At 40.3% G+C, this 20,479-nt stretch overlaps 1 protein-coding gene across 2 annotated transcripts in view; it reads left to right on the top strand.

Moving 5' to 3' along the window:
- Positions 1-20,479, top strand: part of LOC126210266 (cell surface glycoprotein 1-like) — a 33,234-nt gene that overhangs the window by 1,297 nt on the left and 11,458 nt on the right. For both annotated transcript variants that reach the window (XM_049939461.1, XM_049939462.1), the window contains exons 4-5: positions 8,752-8,903; positions 14,247-15,951. In XM_049939461.1, coding sequence (XP_049795418.1) covers positions 8,752-8,903; positions 14,247-15,951 — 1,857 coding nt within the window. The remainder of the gene's footprint in view (positions 1-8,751; positions 8,904-14,246; positions 15,952-20,479) is intronic.

Genomic DNA, 20,479 nt, shown 5'->3' with positions numbered 1-20,479 from the left:
TATGTCATAAACAGCTTGTGTAGGAAGATCGGTGGCCAACACATTTGGGTAACTGGTGTAAACAGTGATTAGGTTAGAAGGTAGGAGAAGTGGTAATGGTGGAAGCAACCTGTGAGGGTGGATCGTGAGTCATGTTTGGGTAACTCAGCTGGTAGAACAGTTGTCCGTGAAAGGCAAAAATCCCAGGTTAGAGTCCCGTTGCAGCATAGTTTTTTCTTTCTTCTGTTTAAAATTGTTTTGTAACCATAAGGGTTGTTTTTTGATAATTTTAAAATTGTCGAAACTTAGGTCAAAGGTTACAATAAACCCTTATTTGTTATAATTAACTAATTTTTTTCCTTAGAGTTTACTGTCACACAGTCGCTGAAGTTGCAGCCACATTTAAGATTTTAAAATAAGAGACAGGATTGTTGACAAACATTCTGTCTTGTAGGTCTGTTTATTAATTTTGTAAATAGTGAATTGTTTTTGATATTATTTTACATTAGTCTGAGTATGATGAAGACAATTTGCACCTTGACTCAAATCCTGGGTTCCAGATTTCCATGAATATTCACCAGTTCTTGGAAACTGTAGTAAGCTGTTGTGAAATGTGATGTGGTTTTAATGAGGCTTTGATGGTTCTGTTATGTTTATTTCAACAATTGAGCATTAATGTTTGATTTCTCATCCAATATTTTTTGATGTTAACTATTTTTATATGGCTTATTTATCACTTTTGACATATTCTTACTGATCATGAATACATCGAGCCAGCTGTGACACGACACTACAAGTTAGTTTTTTGCTTATACAGACAATGTGTAGGCTTTTGTGGATCAGCCTGGTTTTGTGTCCTGATGTCACCAATATAGCTAAATGCCAATGAAAGTGCTTCAATATGAGCCTAAACACTCAGCAATATCTCTGACACTTGCACTTGATTTTGGTGAACAGAGTTGGTAGTGGTAATTTACTTATGGTTTATACTATAAACAACTGTGGCTGTACATGAAACTGCATAAAATTTCTATCAATTTCATTCAGTGACAGATTGTTATATGGGACAGAAACACTTTATTTGCCACTTGCTTCACTAGTTATTTATTTCTGCAGCCTGGGTTTATGCCTCTTAGTCCACTGTCTAGCATTGTTGACAAAGATATTGTGCGTAATGGCACAAATGTAAACAACAAATAGTTTACAATTTTAAGAGATATTGATTACTATTACTCAATGCAAAAGGTAACAGATTCATACTTATAGAACTGTAAAATGAATGAATAACTGGCTTGTTGATGTATGATGGGGCACAGTTTAACAAAATTTGAGTAGGCAGTCAGTCAGGTTTTGCCATATTGAGAAGTGGAGAGTAACTTGTGTTCATATATCTGCCTGCCTGCCCAGAGCGCCTCTTGATCTTCAGTATTGGGAGCAGAGACAGGGTGCAGTATTTACACATCTATTATATAACTTTGGTTTTCAGATAATGCAGTGCAAAGGTGGAATAAGTTTTCTGCAGCTTCTAGCTTTTGTGGAGTTTTAAATTTGATGCACACTGTTCTATCTGCATGAAATTTTGTGGTTGTAGCCATCGAGAAGTTCAGACAAGGGAAATCTATATGCCATAACATAAAAATTTCTCGTCTTAGTTAGTAGATGTTTTGTTTGATTTACTGCTGCTGAAAAGAGCATCTACATCTACACTTTGTAAACACTGTGAAGTACATGACAGCGCTGTCTGTTTCACCTTTGTTCCTCTTCCATCTGTGTATGGAGCATGGGAAGAATCACTGGTTAAACACCTCCATGAATGCAGTAATTAATATAAATGCAGCTTCACAGTCTGTGTGAGCGACGCAGAGGAGGCTGTAGTGTACTCGTAAATTCCTCACTCAGTATTGTTTCTTGAAACATTCTAAGTGGACTTTGATGAGGGAGTTGGCGTCTGTCTTCAAAGAGTCTGCCCATTCAAGGTTTTCAGCATTTCTTTGGTGCTTTCACACAAATGGTGCAAACCTGTGAACTTTTGTGCTGCTCATCTTTGTATACATTCAGTGTCCCATATTAGTCCTGTTTTGTATGCATCCTGCACGCACTCGAACAACATTCTCGAGTGGTTTGCACAAACGAGTCATGACCGGTATCCTTCATTTGTAATGTAAGTTTGTTAGCGAGTGTAACCTTCCGCGTTGCGCTATTCGTAGTATAGTACTGGGAGTGCCGTTTTCAGGCACGGGATGAGTTAGTCACTGTTCCTAAGTATCTCGAGATCTCTCCGACTGGTATCAAGCGATTGCAAGCTACTGTGAATGGGTATGTTGGGCAAACTTCTGGGAGTTGTGTATCAGAAATATCGAAGGTACCGTTAAGTACTGGTATCTCCTGTGGACACTCTCCTCTAGGGAACACTGGATTTATCACTACTTGTCCACTTGAGTATGAGTGGTGTCTCAGTGGAAGGACTATGCTTCCTGTACAGTGAAGATGGGGACTGGGAGAACTCAGAGTGCAATAGCCATCCCTGTGACTGAAAAGTCTGAGGTGCTGTCTTCCTCCAAAACTGAAACTGAACCAATGAGACTAAGTTCACCTGTTTGGAAACTTCCATTGTATTTTTGTCAAAAGAAGCCAAATGCAAAAGGGTAGGGGTCTATTAATTGCAGGAAGTCAAAATGTACAGCAAATAAGGACAGTGAGGGATGGTGAAGAAACCCAGCTGCACTCTGTGTTTATGCTTGGAGATATGCTGAAGAGACTATTCAAGCTGCCATTGAGGAACAGGCTGCGCCTTCAGAACGGGTTTGGCGGCCGCAGGGTTCCTGAACTGGGGACAGCTAAGCACCCCCAGTCCCCAGTCACCGAAAGCTTAGGGCACGGTTCAGCGACCACCATGCGGCGCGACCGTGGAACGTTGTGTGTCTCGGGGAACTGGGATCTTGGCTTGACTGTGAGGATGGAATAAACCTCTCAAAAAAAAAAAAAAAAAAAAAAAAACCTTAATCTCGAGGTCTGCTGTGCACTGATGAGATGCATGGCTGTTGAGGTGGAACATTCGTTAGTGGACAACCTCTGGGGAACCAGCCACACTTCAGTTGTACAAGGCTTACCTAAACCCGCAGTGCTCTGTCTAGGTGAACTTCTATTTCCCTAGCTGCTTGTGGTACTGAAATGGATCCTTTGATGTTTCATCTTCCACCTCACAGCAGAATGGATGGACTGCTGGTAGGTACTAATGCCCAATCATATAAGAGGGCTTGTGTAGCCAGTCTTCTAGAGTCAGGGGTTATACAGAATTTGTCCATGAATAGTAACAGAATGTATACTGCCAGTCAGAATGTGTTTTTAATAGTGAAATGGAAAGAGGGCAGTTTTGCAAAAGTTACACCTTTTTATATCCAACAAGATTGGAGGGCATCGCAGGTTCATTGAAGTTTGTCCAACGACTGCATAATGGCACACTGTTCTTTGAAACTGCTAGTTCCCAACAAGCAAAAAACCTCTGGAAAGCTAAATGCCTCAGAGAGTCATATAGAACAAAGTGAGAATTACATCAAAATGTTAGTTGTCACAATTGAGCTACTGTAGCCCATTACTAACAATATTGTAAGGTGCTTGAAAATGTCATGGGCAAGGCAAAGAGTATTTGGTACACAAATAGAATAGCTAATTCACAGGCTAAAATTAAGGAAGTGTCTGGTCAGCAGCATAAGGTCTACAATGGGAAGGCAGTTCATAGTAAAAATATTTCTGTTACTGATAAGTCTGGTTTAACAATCACTTTCTGAACATTGCTGGTGAATTAAATAAAAACTTAGTTTCTACAGAATAGATAACAAACCTATTCACCAAGCGGTGGCAGAACACATACACAAAAGTCTGTTGTAATTGGCAATCTTTTGGAGCCAGAGGCTCCTTCAGGCAGAAGGGTTGAAGAGGAAGGAAGAATGGTGAAGAAAAAGGACTTGAGAAGTCCAGGAAAACAGGTAGATTTTGGGAAAGTCACCCAGAACCACAGGTCAGGGAAGACTTACCATATAGGATTAGAAGGAAAGACTGATTGTTGGGAATCAGTCTTGATACAATCAGCCTTTCCTTCTCATCATGTACGGTAAGTCCCCCCGACCTGCGGTTCTGGGCGACTTTCACAAAATCTACCCATTTTCCTACACCTCTCCAGTACTTTTCCTTCACCCTTCTTCCTTCTCCTTCAGCCCTCCTGCCTGAAGGAGGAGCCTCTGGCTCTGAAAACTTGCCAATCACAACTGTCTTTTATGGGTGTGTTCTGCCGCCGCTTCGTGAGTAGAATTTTTATCTATCTAATTAAATAATTTTCTCAATAATTGAGTGTTTTCATTGTTGTATTAGGGAATTGTATAACTCTCTCGGAAAATGCCTTTCCGAGACTGATGCCTGAAACACTCCTCTGTGATACTGGCAAGGGGGAGATTTAGTGAATAATTAAATCACTGAAGATTAAGGACTCTCATGGATACGATGGAGTACCTAGCAGAATATTAAAGTTCTGTGCTGCACATGTTAGCCCTGGACTTTGCCGTATTTGTAATTTTTCCTTTTAGAATGGTCAATTTCCTGAACGATCAAGGTACTCAGTACTAAAGATGGTTTATAAAAAGGGAGAAAGGGATAATGTAGACAATTTTAAACCTATTTGTATGCCATCAATGTTTTCTAATGTTATTGAAAAGGCTGTGTATGTTAGGGTAATTGATCGTTTTATTTCTCATAACTTGTTATCAAATGTGCAGTTCGGTTTTAGACGTGGTTTAACAACTGAAAATGCTATATTCTCATTTCTCTGTTAGGTACTGGATGGATTAAACAAAAGGTTTCGAATGCTAGGCATCTTTTTTTATTTAACTTAGGCGTTTGATTGTGTCGTCCAGAAGTTGGACAGTTATGGAATACAGGGAGCAGCTCACAATTGGTTCAAATGCTAAATCACAGTAAGGCTCAGTTTTTACATTTTCTAACACACAATTCAACAAAACCTGACATTTTAGTTTCACAGAATGGGCATACGATTAGTGAAACTGAAAAGTTCAATTTTCTTGGTGTTCAGACAGATAGTAAACTGCCATGGAAAGCCCACATTCAGGATCTTCTTCAAAGACTTGATGCTGCCGTTTTTACTATTCAAACGGTTTCAGAAATGAGTGATAGTTCGACATGAAAAGTAGTCTACTTTGCTTATTTTCATTTGCTTATAATGTATGGTATTGTATTTTGAGGTAACTCTTCCCAGTCTCAGAAACAGATGGTTCAGGCAATAAGTGGTGTAAGTTTGTGAACCTCTTGTCGAGCCCTTTTCACTAGTCTAAGTATTCTGACATTGGCCTGTCAATATATATATTCTTTACTGTCGTTTCTTGTTCACAATATCATCTTATTCCCATTAGCAGCTTTCACTCAGTTAATACTAGGCAGAGATTAAGAGATCCAATCTGCATTTGGACTGCACTTTCTTGACTCTTGTGCAGTACGCTGCTGCATCCATTTTCAGTAAGCTACCACAAGAATACAAAAATGTTCAAATCAAAGCTGACGAGTTTCCCCATGGGCCACTAATTCTATTCTGTCGAGGGGTTCCTTGCAAAATGAAACTGATTCCTGTGTTATATTGTTGATTACATTTACATAAACTTGGGTAATAAACATTTTATTTTATTGATGAGTGGGCTCAGGAGGGGATCGTTGAAATACAAAATATATTGGAAAAGGGCGGATGGTGATCTCATAAAATCTGATTCCATTATCCTTAACCTTCAATAGCACAAAACCCCCAGAGTATGTAAAGGCAGGTTTTCTTAGGTCTAAGCATACAGCCATATGTCCATAATCCAATGCACTGTTTCAAGTGCCAGCACTTTAGGCACACCTCTTTAGGATGTAAGGGTGAAGCCACTTGTGACAAAGCCGCCCATTGTGGGCATTGGCTGCTCCTCCCCACCAAAGTGTGTAAATTGGTCTTGGGATCACACTGTCTGGAGTAGAGATTTCAGATCTTCCTTGAAAAGCGGGAGATATTGGAGGTAAAGACTTCAAAGCACATCCCATATGGAGAGGCCAAGAAGATCTAAAAGGCCATGCAGCCTCCCACATTCACTCCATCTTTTGCTTCTGCCCTTAAAAAGCCTATTTTGACAGTCAATACTTCTATGCAAATGGATGTTGCTAGTGTCAGCATTAGTCCCTGCATGTGTTAGGGTACTTGTCAAGCTGCTGCTGTTTTCAAGCCCATCACCCCTCCACAAACATCAGAGAAAGCCACAGTTACCACCATTGCTTAGCTCACAGTACCTTTAAGGCAGAGCCTTGTAAAATATCCAGTGCTGCCTCTGCCACTGTTGCGGTAGTTCTCACAAAGCCCTCTCAGTCCAACAAAGCAAATGTGAAGCTTCTGCCACAGGCGAAAACAGGTGGTAGACCGTCAGACGATGTCAGTGTCATTTGACTTGTGGCTCTACTGCTTCTGCTTCAGAGCCAATGGACTGCGCAGGGCAAGCATGTTGCACTAAAACTGAAATTTCAACTGTTGTGAGATTTCCACTCATGCATAAGGACAGGGTGAAAGTCCAACTACCACGATAAATGGCTCCTTTATTACAGTGGAACATGAATGGGTTCGGGGCCCATAGGGAGGAACTGAAACTCCTGGCACAGGCCTAACCCATGTGCTTGTGTTTACAGGAATACATTTCAAAGTTAGAGATGTCACTGTAAGGATGACCTGAGTGGGGAATGAGCCAAGGGAGGCGTTATTCTGTTTGTCAATAACACATACCACTCCTCTGCTCTCCCCTTACTTACTGACCAACAAGCAGTAGCCGCTCTAGTTCATGCGAGTTCAGTGATCACTATCTGCTCCCTGTACTTACCTCTGCAGGATGCAGTAGACTCTGATGCTCTCACAGGCTGTATTGAACAACTCCCCACCCATTTCTCCTACTGGATGATTTAAATGCCCATAATGTAGTATAGGACTCACACTATACTTGCCCCAGGGGTTGAGTGTTGGAGGACCTCATGATGTTGCAGGAGCTGTGCATCCTTAACTCAGTCAGTTCCACACATCTCTCGGCTGCTACTGGGTCATCCTCTGCCATAAACCTCTCTTTCTTCTCTCCAGCCCTTGCACACTCAGCACAGTGGGAAGCAACTAATGACTTTCATTCCAATGATTGCTTCCCATTGTCGATCCACCTAGTGGATGGAGGATTCCTGAAACAGAAGCCATCAATATGGATGTTCAGCAGGGCTAACTGGGTGCTGTTCAGCACAGTTGGCTGTGTTTGATCACCAGGGGAGCATACAGGAATGGATGGACAACATCTTGCATGTGATCCCTTAGGCTGCTGACCTATCTGTACCAAAGTTTTTAGCTTGTCTTAGTAGGCAACCTGTACCTTGGTGGACAGATGAGTATTGTTACGCCATACAGGACAGGCGTATGGCTTTTCGATGGTTTAAATGCTGCCCAACAGCAGATGACCTCACAGCCTTTAGAGTCGGAGGGCCAAGGCTCGAAGCGTCATTAAGGAGAACAAGACACAGTCATGACAAGCATTCCTGGACTCCGTCAACCATTCCACTTGTTAGACGGAAGTATGGGAAGCTAGTGCTGAAACAGAGGTGTCTCCAAATGACGCCCAGAGACATTGCTCAGACCCTGGTCAGTCATTTTGCACAAACTGCAGCCGATACGGGCTAGGATCTGGCAGTGTGCTGCTACCGAGCAATTGCTTTAAAGCAGAAGCAATGAAAAGAAGACAAAAAAAGCCTTAAAAGTAGGCAGATCAATCACCCAGCAATTTAATGAAGGCTAGAAAGTTGCGAATACTGGCTGAGAGGGCCACTGAACTGAGTGGAATTGATGAAGAGATCAGTTTCCTGTCACAGACATGTTTAGACTGATTTTCATTGATTGATTCTAATTGTTTGTTTGAATTTTTGTTGTTTGACAAAACACTGTGTATTATTTGGCAGCGAAAATATCTCTTTTTGCTCCCCAATACTGTTCTTATTTTTGAAACTTTGTTATTATGTAACACAACATATTCCTTTTATGTTTCTTGTCCAATTTCATACATAATCTTCCCTGAAAAGTTCATAAATCGTGTGTGGGAGAAGGAGCGAAAACTTGCTGTTAATTTGAAGTTTGAGTTAACTCATTAATAAACACAAAATCCTCCAACTCAAAATTTGTCAGGGAAAACTGCTAAAACTGTGTCTGGAAATCAGGGAACTGCCAAGGAATTTTACTCGGGAAACTTGGGGCAACGCTGATGGTCATCTACAGGGGTTAGCAATTACAATTTTCTGCTGGCCTAACATTTCACTTATGATCTGATAGTAATCACTCCTTTCAAATAAATAACCAGTTATAACTGTGATTCTTTGAGAAGTCAGTGTGCATTTTAATCCACTACGATATTTGTGTACAATGAGGTGAGTCACAGTTGCAAATTTATTGGTGAATGTTTTAAGTGGAGTACTTCAGTCAGCTTTGGAGGATGCAAAGCATTGGCAAACATGCAGTGTTGGTGTAATTCCATGAATTTGTTGTATTTTAATCCTTACTAGAATGTTGCATATTAGAACACTGCTATCTTCAGTACAGATTTTTGTAGCTATTTCACAAAGATTACATCTCGCATAGTGATGGAACCATAAGCTACACGTTACTGAAGACAATGTTTATATTTAAAATATTTTGTTCAATTTGATCTTGTGACATATTTTCCTTTTCAGGAGGTTTCAGGTTTAAATCTGAGCAGCAATGGGATACTGGAAGTTACGGACGATTCGGAGAAATTTTCACACCAGATGCCGAATTGCTTGCTGGAGGTTTGACTTCACTACCATTCTACAAGAGGCTCAACGTAGATAAAACATTGTTTTCAGTAAGCACTTCATGAGATTGTGTATGACTTACTCAGATTATAAATTTGTTCTTAAATTGATGTACAAGGGCTGTCTGAAAAGTTCTCTACTTCTCCCAGAGGTCACAGCACTACTCCCATTATTTTTTCCCCTTACTTTGGTACATGTGTTAGTAAATTCCACATAAAACTGGAAGTCATGCCGGGCAACAGCTGACTGAAGGCATTCATTTGAAGCAGTTGTGATGCACATAATGTTGAAAATAGCAAGTATCATACAGTGATTAAATTCTTTGTAAAAGAAGGTTTAACTTTGGCTGAAATTCATTTATGGCTTGTAAATGTGTATGACAACTCCTCACCTTTGATTTCCACCTTGAAGTAATGTGGCCGTGAAAGCTTATAACATGATAAACACGAAGGACATCCAAAAAGTGCAAGCACACTGGGAATCATTGACAGAGTACAAAATATGATTTTGGAAGATTGGCATATAAAGATGTGTAAAATTACTAATCCCTCTATGGATATCAAAAGAACGTGCTGTTTACATCTTGCACTAGGAACTGAACATGAGAAAGCTTTGTGCAAGGTGGGTGCCACATGTACTTGCTGCACATTACAAATGCATTCCCAGGGCACTTTCTAAAAAGTACTTGGTGCGTTTTAAAGAAAACATTAGTTACTTTTTGTGCCAGTGCTTGACATTGGGTGAAACATGAATTCTCCACTACTCCCGAATCCAAACAGTAGTCTGTGCAGTGGATGGAAGCAGGCTCTTCAGTTTCAAAGAAGCCAAGGACGGTGCCATCGGTGGGAAAGATCAGGCATCTGTGTTTTGGGATGCGGAAGGAATTTTTGTTGGTTGACTGTCTCAAAAAAGGTAAAACCGTAACTGGAGAATAGTAATCTCAACTTCTAATGAAACTGGATGTAAGCATTTGCAGAAACGGTTCTGGCTTAAAGAAGAAAAATTGGAACAATGCACCTGCCTACAAAAGTGTCATGGCACTGAGGAAATTAACAAATTAGCATTATGAAGTGCTCGGACATTCAGCACCTTTCATTCTAGATAGGTACTTTACAGCACTTCCAGAGGAACATTGCAGAGAGTGGATAATGGCACTAGAACACCACTGGATGAAATGTATTGATATTAGAGAAGATTGTTGAAAAATAAAATTTCTTTGAAAGCATAAACTGTCATTTTCACTGTCAGGCAGAGAACTTTTCAGACCTCTCTTGTAACTTCATTTTGGAGCATATAGTTTTTGAGAGACCCTTTGTGTAGAGTTGTCTGCTGCCTCTGTACTCTATCTGTCCATACCATTTGTAGGAACAACTCACTTTGTGGAAACTTCAGCTTTTATGTCCTTTCACCTCTTTTCCAGTTGTAGATGAGCTGAAGAAAGTGCACCTGTACACGCCCAGATACTCGCCACTGTGTATTTTCATTGAGAATATATAGTCACCTGAGGTCCTTTAGTGTCCCCATTTGTCTAAGTCTCATCTTTTTCTGGCCCATGTGCCACACTTCGCAGAAAACATGGTTGATATTAGAACACACAATTTGAATAATGGCATTTATTTCAAAAGATTTATTTCAAAAGATAGATATTACATTTACATCAATACTTTGCAGACCACAGTGGCAGATGGGACGTCTCATTGTGCCATTTGTTAGGGCTTGTTTCCATTCTATTTTTGTGTAGAGTGCAGCAGAAATTATTGCTGAATGAGCTCAGGTTGCACTTTAATTAGAACAATCTGCTTTTCACAATTCTTACACAAGCAATATATCTCTCTCTTGGAACTGGTTCTTGTAAGTAGATTTTCTGAGGATAGCTTGTCTTTGTCAGTCAGTGCCAGTTTTTTCAGTCCATCCCTCAGCCCAGATAGGGATGGTGGTTATCGTTGAAACAACCTGTTTCCGGTTATATCATTATTTATTTATTTATTTATTTTTTCAATACCAGTTGGACCAGACTATTATAACCACTCAAAAGAACCGGCTTCTGAAATAACGAATTTTTGTTTTTTTTTTCCCTATTATATCATGCAATAAACATAGAAATCGAACAAAGTCTGAAAAATTTTGATTCCCTCAGTTATAGTATGCAAAGAATCAAAATATTAAATTAAATAGGCAAATAAAAGAAAACTTAGTCTGTCTGCTGTTTGTTGCTTTTGTGAAAAAGTGATAAGTAGTTAACTACTACACCAAATCACCAGTATTCTCCTACAGATTCTAATTTATTGAAACACTGCTTAAAATTCATGTTGTAATCGGGGATTGTACCGCTATTTGGATGTTATGAATATTCAGTGCTAAAGAATGAAAACTGAAGTTGAAGAACTTTATTTTCGATGTTAATTTGTTTGTTTTCAAGAGCTACAAGCAGATAAACGCATGTTATTTAGACACAGGCAGCAGATCAACTACTTTCTATTTTCATTGGAAACTATAAATGAACCATTAAGCTTTAAGTTCCTACTTGTAATATGTAACAAGTTTGTTCTGGCTCCTCCCGTTTTTAATCATTTTAAGCAAATGGAGCATTGTACTTCATTGATACCACACTTCTGTAAAAACTTCCAGACTAAGAATGATGCCATTCTGTAATACAATTGACATCCAACAATGGCAGTGAGAAACTACAATGTAGACCAGATTGGACAAGTCTTGCACACTGCATGTACACGAGTACCAGCTAACATGCCACATTATTTTTTCAGCAATTCTGTACCAGTTCTTATGCCTTGTGTTGCTCGTTTCTGTTGGAATTGTTATTAAAGCAACATTTTGCATTTATTATAACAACTCAGTGTTTCAAAGCAATGCAAATTTTACAAATAAGAATTACTCGTTCTTCAAAAGCAGTTTATTTAAAAATGAAAAATTTTAGATCTGCTGCTATGGTTAATTGACATTTTTGTCCTTGTATATAATCTCTGTTTACATTCCAAGACCTGCTGCTTTGTGTAGGCTTCTGCCTTTTGACTCATACATTTAGATGCAGGCTCTGTTCCTCGAGTTTTATTGTCCTTTTAAACTCATTTCACTCTCTGAACACTGGAAGAGTCCCAAGAAAAAAGTTGTGTTGCTTTCTGTTAAAAACATTGCCACACGTGAAATATTGGGATAACAGCATAGCAATGCAGTCCCAGAGACAGAAGTAATTTTTAATGTTTTGTGGAAGAAAATCTTGTATTGCAAGGAGGTTCGATGGCTCAAAAAGAGTGAGAGAGTAAGTTACCCAGTCACCTTTTTACACACTATACAGTGCATAACATTAAAATATTTTATGTTAACATCAAGTATAGATTTAAGTGCTAGGCATTTGTTAGGAGTGTAGCCTTCTATAGAAGTGAAACATGGGCAATGTACATATCAGATGAGAAGAGAAGAGAAGCTTTGGTGATGTGGTGCTACAGAAGAATATTGGAAATTGGATGGGTAGATTACATAACTAATCAGGAGGTACTGAGCAGAATTGGAGGGAAATGAGCGAGGAGGAGGGGGGGGGGGGGAATTGTAGTTGCAGTAGTTACTATGAAGAGAAGAGGCTTTCACGGGATAGAGTAGTGTGAGAGCAACATTAAACCAATCTTCAGATTGAAGACCATGATGACAACAACAACAAAAGCATATTTCAGTATGAAATTTGAGCTGCCTATGATGATAGAAACATGGGCCAAACTGTTTTCAAAGTTTTGCATGGAAATTCGCATAACTCCCCTGCTGTAAAATGGCATCTAAATTCTAATGATTGAAAGAAACAGCTAAATAATCAATAAAAATCATTGTAATAATATATCTCTTTTCGGAATGAACATAAAATACAAAACTGGTTTGGATGTTTCCAGTTTCAAGTAATTGTTTTTGTACACTATCTCCTCCGTTTTTAAGGTATTATAACAAAAGTTTGTTCAGTTCAGCATCCACTCTTGGTAATGAGGCTTGTAACATTTGAGACTAGCGTCTAAATAAAGAACAAAATGTATGTATACTAAATAGTTATTTTATAAAACTACTTTATAATTTGGGTAGAGCTTTCTGTGCTCTCTCTTCCACTGTCTCTGTTCCTCCCTCTCCGCCCTTTCCCCCACGCAATACAGAAGAAACGTTTTTTGCTTGCTCTCAGCATGATGCATCTGGGAAAATATTGCACCAGTTTTATAATTCTTTCCGCAGTCTTAGAAATTAAACTTTTCTTTTAGTTTCCAGCTAGGTTGCACTTTTTCTCTGCAAAGAAACACTTTCTTGCGGACAGCAGTTGTCAGTCTCGTAGGGTGAAAGAGGCTCTCTCTCTCTCTCTCTCTCTCTCTCTCTCTCTCTCTCTCTGTGGTTGTGTGTGTGTGTGTGTGTGTGTGTGTTTCATTGCAAAATTTCCTCAAATCAAAAATAAAACTGGTGAGTTTTATTTACATAAGGTTGGAGTTAATTGTTAATAATTGGTAATTATGGTATGGTATTTTAGTTCTTAAAAACAATAGTGCCTTGCTGTACAAAGTGTTTTATATGTCATTCTTAGGTAGAATATACCCCTTTCCATGATCAAAGGATTTTTCACATACTAAGTTGGAAACCATTCTTATTTTTATTTGGCCATGAACTTCATTGTCAAAAAGTGCTATGATAATAATTTCATTAGAAAAGTACCACAGGTGGTAATGGAAACTTACTCTCAGTTGATTTTGCAGTTGATCTATCCACAAATTTTGACATTTTCAAAATGTAAAAGTCTAATTTTGTGCTTTCACCACTGAACTAAACCCCAGGCAGGGTTTAACATAGAATTTTGCTATGAAAAAGTGATGTCTTGAAATACTCATTTGTATTTTGTAGTGATTTTAAATTGAGTTTGCAGCAAATGTATTTTCAAAGAATAACTTTCTTGACCCTCCAAAAAACAATATGTGCATGGTAGTCATTTGTCAGCCGGCCCCACACATCCTGCAATTGGATTGAAAAGCTTTTCTTTTGCAGAATTTGGATGCTGCGATCTTCACCATAAAATTAATCTCGAGTGTCCAAAGACTGAAAGCTTGTTTTTTTTCTTTTTCTTCACATAATGTACTGTAGTATTGTACTCTAGTGCGAATTTCTGCATTTGAAAGGATATTTCTGACCCAGAATAGATGTTATCGGCATTCAGGACGTTAAAGTTTTTTAGATGTATAAACCTCACATTCTGTAATCTTAAATTAAAACATTGTCTTGTGAGACTCATCTTATTCAATACAAAAGTTCTTTCCTGACTAAGTATACACATATGCTATGTGTTCTGTCCCTGTTTAGTGTGTTGTTGTGCCACTGCTGTTATTTTAATGTATATTAACTGGTTTTTCTTTTTTTCTTAGGAGGATGAGATCCAAAGGATGGACAGATGTGCAAAGGAAAATTACAGAGCATATGAGAAATTGAGTAAGTCCAAACCAAAACCAAAGGTAGCTGCCACTGACTTGTTCAAGATTGATCAGGCGGAGAAGTACAGTGTTGTGGATCAGGTAAATGAACAGACTGTAGAACTGAGTACAAACACGAGCAAACCTATATTTTCAGTAGAAGAGTCCCCAGAGAGAACACCTGCAGAACTTATACTCTCGCCACATCCTGCCAGCAGCAATGCGAGACCAAATGACCACAGCAGGGAGGGTAGGGTACCCACTGCACGTGTTCCCGAAGGGCCTGTGCAAGATTTTCACTTTGGAAAGCCACCACCATCCTCACTTGGTGCTGCTGAAAACTTGCACTCACAGACACCCGACAGAGAGCGTACGCCTCTCCGAGACAGTGGCCGGGATGTGACATCACCAGAGTTCCATTTTGAGAGAGCACCACCACCTTCGTACACCTCAGGGAATCTGAAGTCTCCATTTCACAGCAGGGAGAGCACGCCGGCAAAAGAAGTTGCACCTGCGACAGTTGTCGGAAAGCCACCACCGTCCTCATTCGGTGCAGCTGAAAACCTGCACTCACAGACACCCGACAGAATGCATACACCTCCCCGAGACAGTGGCCGGTGTGCAGTGTCACCAGAGTTCCATTTCGAGAGAGCGCCACCACCTTCGTATGCATCTGGGAATATGAAGTCTCCATTTCAGAGCAGGGAGAGCACACCGGCAAAAGAAACTGCACCTGTGACAGTGTCTCGAGGCTCTGGCAACTTGCAAGCTCCTGTGTCTCGGGCCATGTCAGACGGACGGGTCACAGGTCGAGAAGGTACACCCGAGCCCACAGCTCCAGCTCCACCTGTCCGGGAGAGGGAAACGGTGCGAGACGACCGTCCGGGTGCCGCAAAGTTCGCTTCTTCAGTCGGCACGCCATCTGAGGACGTTTCTCTCAGAGGTGGGGCATCGGTCGAGGAACACGATGACGATAGTGCCTTGCGAGAGACCTCCCCAGTACGGAAAGCTACGTACGACCACCCACGAATCACGCCTTCTGCCTCTCGGGAATCGAAACACACTCTCGACAAAATTCCTTCAGAAATGGAAACAGTTCTTCAGAGGAACAGTGCAGATGTGCGGGAAGAGCTGACACACCAGAAGTCTCCTCGTGAAAGAGACATAGTTTCAGAGCAGAAGTTGGAGGAAAATGGGCAGATTTGCACAGAAAATGACAGTTATTCGAAGAAAGGAGGAAAGTCGGATATTAAAAAACCGGAGGGCCAGCAGAGAGGTGGAGGGAGGCACGGTCGGAGAAAGAAAGGGCAGAATGCGTCGGCTCGAGGTGTGGAGCAGCTCCGGGTGGAGTCCGCTGATGTGGCAGAACCGGAGGTGGAGGCCAGTGTCCACACTACTGCGAAAGCCGACGTGCAGGAGGAGACGAGGCACGAGGAACCGCGTCCAGCCGAAGGGGCGAAAAAGAAACCGGAGCGACCGCCACCTCCGGCAGTACTACAGCAGGATCGTCAGCAGTCACCTCTGCCGGCACCACAGCCGAGCTCTGCTCCGGCTGTTGTTGGACAGCCCGAAACCAAAGCTACACAGCCTTTGGCCAACAAAGCTGAGGAACCAAAGGCTCAACAAGTGAAAGTGCCTGCGACAACTCCTGACAGCCAAGGTTTGTTTTTCATTTTTTTCTTCTTCTTCTTCTTCTTCTTCTGCTGCTGCTGCTGCTGCTGCTGCTGCTGCTGCTGCTGTCGCCGCCGCCGCCATCTCTGCTGATTCTGTTAGCCACATTTAATAGCAGTGACTGGTGTTTGCATTGTCTCTCCTGCTAGTCTGTCATACACCAACCATAAATATTTAACAGAGAACTGTATTCTCTCTCTCCCCTTCTTTTCTCTGACCTTTGGCAGCAAGTTAGAGAATTGGCTGAAATTGGAAGGTGTCTCACAGACGCCATCTGCGTTTATGTCTGTATACCTTGAAATACTGTGCAGAAGGTAATGGTAGAGTGCCAGTATTGTTTTATGCGCTTCATATTGTGTGAGCACGCTGTGCCCTGAACTGCGGACATTCCTGATGTAGAGTGGCCTACGTGCCTCGAAGGTGCATCAACTCCAACGACAACAGAGGAGTAGCTGTGAAGAGGACAAACTAACCAGTAGTTTGTTAAGGAGGGCACCAATGTATCAGTAGCTCTATGAGCAATAGTCTGGGTGTGGCTTTGTAACAACAGCCTCACTTTGTGGGTACTGTGGATGGCTGAAAGCATAGGTAGATTATAGCTATTATTTTTTTCTTGGGGGTCATACAACTCTATTGTAGGACTTGATGATCATGGCATCGTTTTAGGTAAAATATTTCGGGGGTAAAATAATCTCCCATTTGGATTTTCTGCCAGGGACTACTCAAGAGGTCATCAGGAAAACGATATTGACATGCTGCAGGTCAGTGTGTGGAATGTTAGATCCTTTAATCAGATAGGAAGATTACAGAACTTATAAAGGAAAATGGATACGTTGAAGATATAGTGAAAATTAATGAAGTCAGTAGCAGGAAGAATAAGGGATAATTCAGGACTAGATGTAATAATTAGTGAATAGGAATGCAGGTAACTTTCTATGAACAGCATAGTGAACACATTATTGTAGTCAAGGTAGACACGATGCCAGCACCCACCCCAGTATTACAGGTTTATATGCCTTCTAGCTCTGCTACTGAAGAGATTGAAACTGTGTTTGTTGATAGGAACTGTGTTTGTTAAGATAAAAGAAATTATTCAGATAGTTACACTAGAGAGAAAAAGTTGTGCCTTAGGAAAACAAACAGAAGGAAAAACATTAGGAGAACATGGATAGGGGGAAAGGAGTGAAGGGTTTCTGCCTGGTGGAATTATGCACAGAATGTAATTTAATCATTTCTAACAGTCCGTTTGCATTGGGGAAGAGGGTTGTATACCTGGAAGGGACCTGGAAACACCGGAAGGTGTGACATAGGTTATAAAATGGTAAGACAAAATTTGAAGCCAAATTTTAAAATGCAAAACATTTCTGGGGGCAGATTAGGATTTGGACCATAATTTATTGGTTATGAAGTGCAAATCCAAATTGGAGTTTCAGAGGGTACATTAGGCAACAATCCATGGAAACAAGGTAAAGAAATAATATAGATGAGTGGGTAGCTTTGAGGCCTAATAGAAATCCTTGAACAACGCAGGAAATATTGAAATTAATTGACAAAAGGACAAAATATAAAAATGCTGCAAACAAAACAGAAAAAAGTCCCCTAAAAATGAGATTGAGAGGAACTGCAAAATGGCTAAGCAAGCCAGTGCTGAGCAAAGAAGGAAAAGCTGAATGGTGGAAGAAATATATAGAGGCGCTATACAAGAGAATTAAACTTGAAGGCAATATTATAGAAAAGGAAGAGGAAGTAAATGGACATGAGTTGGGAAAAGAATGTAATAATTCCAATCCAAAAGAAGGCAGTTGTGGCAGCATGAGTATTACTGAACTTTCCATTTAACAAGCTGTGGTTGCAAAATATTGACACGAATTATTTATAGAAGCATAGAAAAACTGGTAGAAACTGACCTTGTGGAACATCAGTTTGAATTCGAAACAATTCCAAGAACATGCAAGGCAATACTGACCCTACAAGTAGGAAGATAGATTCAATAAAAGTAAACCAACATTTATTGCATTTGCAGATTTAGAGAAGGGTACTGGAAGTGTTGGCTGAACTACAGTCTTTGAACTTTTGAAGGTACCAAGGATAAAATACAGGGAGTGAAAGGTTATTTACAATCTGGGCAGAAAGCAGCCTGCAATTAGGAAAGTCAAAGGAAATGAAACAGAAGTGCTGATTGAGACTGGCTTGTATGTAGGCTATACGTGATGTTTTTAAATCTCAATATTGAGCAAGCAGTAAAGCAAACAAGAGAAATTTGGATAAGGAATTGAAGGCCAAGAAGAAGAAGAAGAAGAAGGAGGAGGAGGAAAAAAATGTTTGCAGTTTGCCAATGAGAGTGTAATTCTGTCTGGAACTGCAAGGACTTGAATGAAATGTCGAATGGAATTTATAGTGTCAGGGTCTCAAAGAGAAGTTATAAGATTAGGATAATTGAATGTGGTCAAATTAAACTAGATGATACTGAGGGTATTAGATTAGGAAATAAGACTCTAAAAATTGATGAGTTTCACTATTTGGGCAGCAAAATAATGAATGATGGCTGATGTGGACAGGATATATAGGATGGTCCATAACTATGTATATGATGTTTGACAGACTTTAGTATTTGTAATTCTGGACAAACCATTTTGATGTGGCAACACTATGTGACCTGACTGAGGGATAATGGTCGCTGGACTTTGAAACATTAGTGCATGTCAGGCAGCATGGTGGAACAGCTGTCTCTTGAACAGTGTGTGGGTTTATATTGTGCAACAAAGGATTACGCAGAAATGGGATGGAAGATGGCTGTTTAGTTTGGAGGGACTGACCCCTCTATGTTAACAATCACAAGGTTATACAATAAATTGACACTACTGGTAGTGTTTTATAACCGAGGGGAGTGGGTAGATCTCAAACTATGCATATTGAGACTGTAGATAGTTACTGTAAAATGCTTACAGACAGTATGCAGTCTTTATTGTGTGCACAACAACATTAATGGCAGCAAGATGAGCACCACCACACTATGCCATATCAGAGTGAGAGTGGCAGGACGCAGCATTGCCAAGCCACCAGATTGGTCAATGTGGTCTGTGGAGTGGTCAGCTCTATCTCTTAATTTGACACCAACGAACTGGTATGTATGGGGTGTTTTAAAGGACAAAGTGTATCATTGTCACATACACAATTTGGCCAAATTATGGGGAGATATTCACAGAGGAGTTACACGGGACACCAGTTCTGGTCTGTCAAGCTGCTTGTCGTGATGTTGCTCTTCATCTCCTGGCACATATTGATTTGGATGGTGCGTTGGTGAACTGTGCCAAGGAGAAGAGGTATTAAAGTTCTTGTAAGGAAAGGTATGACAGTAATGTGCTTATGTTCAAGTTGTGTTGCTACTTTTCTTTACCACAGCCTTTGAAACATAATATACATAATTATGGCCACCTTGTAAAATGCAGGTTGACAACAAGAAAAGTATTTACGGAAAAAAAGAAAAAAAAATGCATCTAATATTAATTCAAGTGTTCAGAAGTCCTTTCCAAAAGTAATGGTACGGACAGTAATCTCACGTGGAAGTAAAATGTGTACAGTAAGATGATAACGCAAGAAGAGAATAGAGGCTTTTGAAATGTGGCACTGCAAAATAATACAGAACATTATATGGGTAGTTCGAGTAACTAATGACGAGTTACTGAATCAGATTGGAGGAAATATAAATTTATTACACAACTTGACAAAAGGAAGAGAGAGGTTGAGAGGCTTCAAGGAATTGTCAATTCGGTAGTGGAGTGAAGTGTGGGGGTAAAAGTGGTAGAGGAAAACATAGTCACAAATACAGTAATTAAGCAGGTTGTAGGCTGCAGAAGCTCTGCAGGGGCGAAGAGGATCACACAGTATAGATCGGCACAGAGAGCTGCACCACACGAGGCTTCAGCCTGGAGACTTTAATAACAACACCGTGTTCTCAGTAGTGACAGTCACCAGTACAGTGCCGTGTAAGCTCCGATTTTACTGTAGTGCTTATTTGGCAAGATGTTTGTGGTAGGAAATAAAACATTGCTTGATTCGCCTAATGAGGAACTCTTTAGGAATTATAAGAATCTGTCTGTGCCCATTGCCTGTGGCATCTTTGCAGTTGAGCATTGTTATTAGGAATTGTGATCACTAAATGAACCTGTGATGAACTGCACAGCGGCTGTAGAATGTTCCCCTATCTCTTTTCTATTGATCCAACATATCAAGTCTGACGAACAGTAATCTGGCATTAGACAGAGGGAGCTTTATAGTCACTCTCCTTTCTAGGTGCATTCTACTTGTTTGTTTAGTATTATTCTTCTGAATTTCAGTGTGGCATAAACCTTCCCCACACTTAGCTTTATTTTTTCATTCTATTGTGAAATGCTTTGAATAGAAACCCATAGATATTTGATGTCTGTGAAATACAATTACTTTTTAGCAATAGTTTGACCAGTGATTGATCTTTCCACCACAAATAGTGTATTGACCGACCTCTGGGGACCAATAAT

This window comes from Schistocerca nitens, chromosome 10, assembly GCF_023898315.1.
Source record: "Schistocerca nitens isolate TAMUIC-IGC-003100 chromosome 10, iqSchNite1.1, whole genome shotgun sequence".
Taxonomy (NCBI): domain Eukaryota; kingdom Metazoa; phylum Arthropoda; class Insecta; order Orthoptera; family Acrididae; genus Schistocerca; species Schistocerca nitens.
This window is presented reverse-complemented; position numbering and strand designations above follow the sequence as displayed.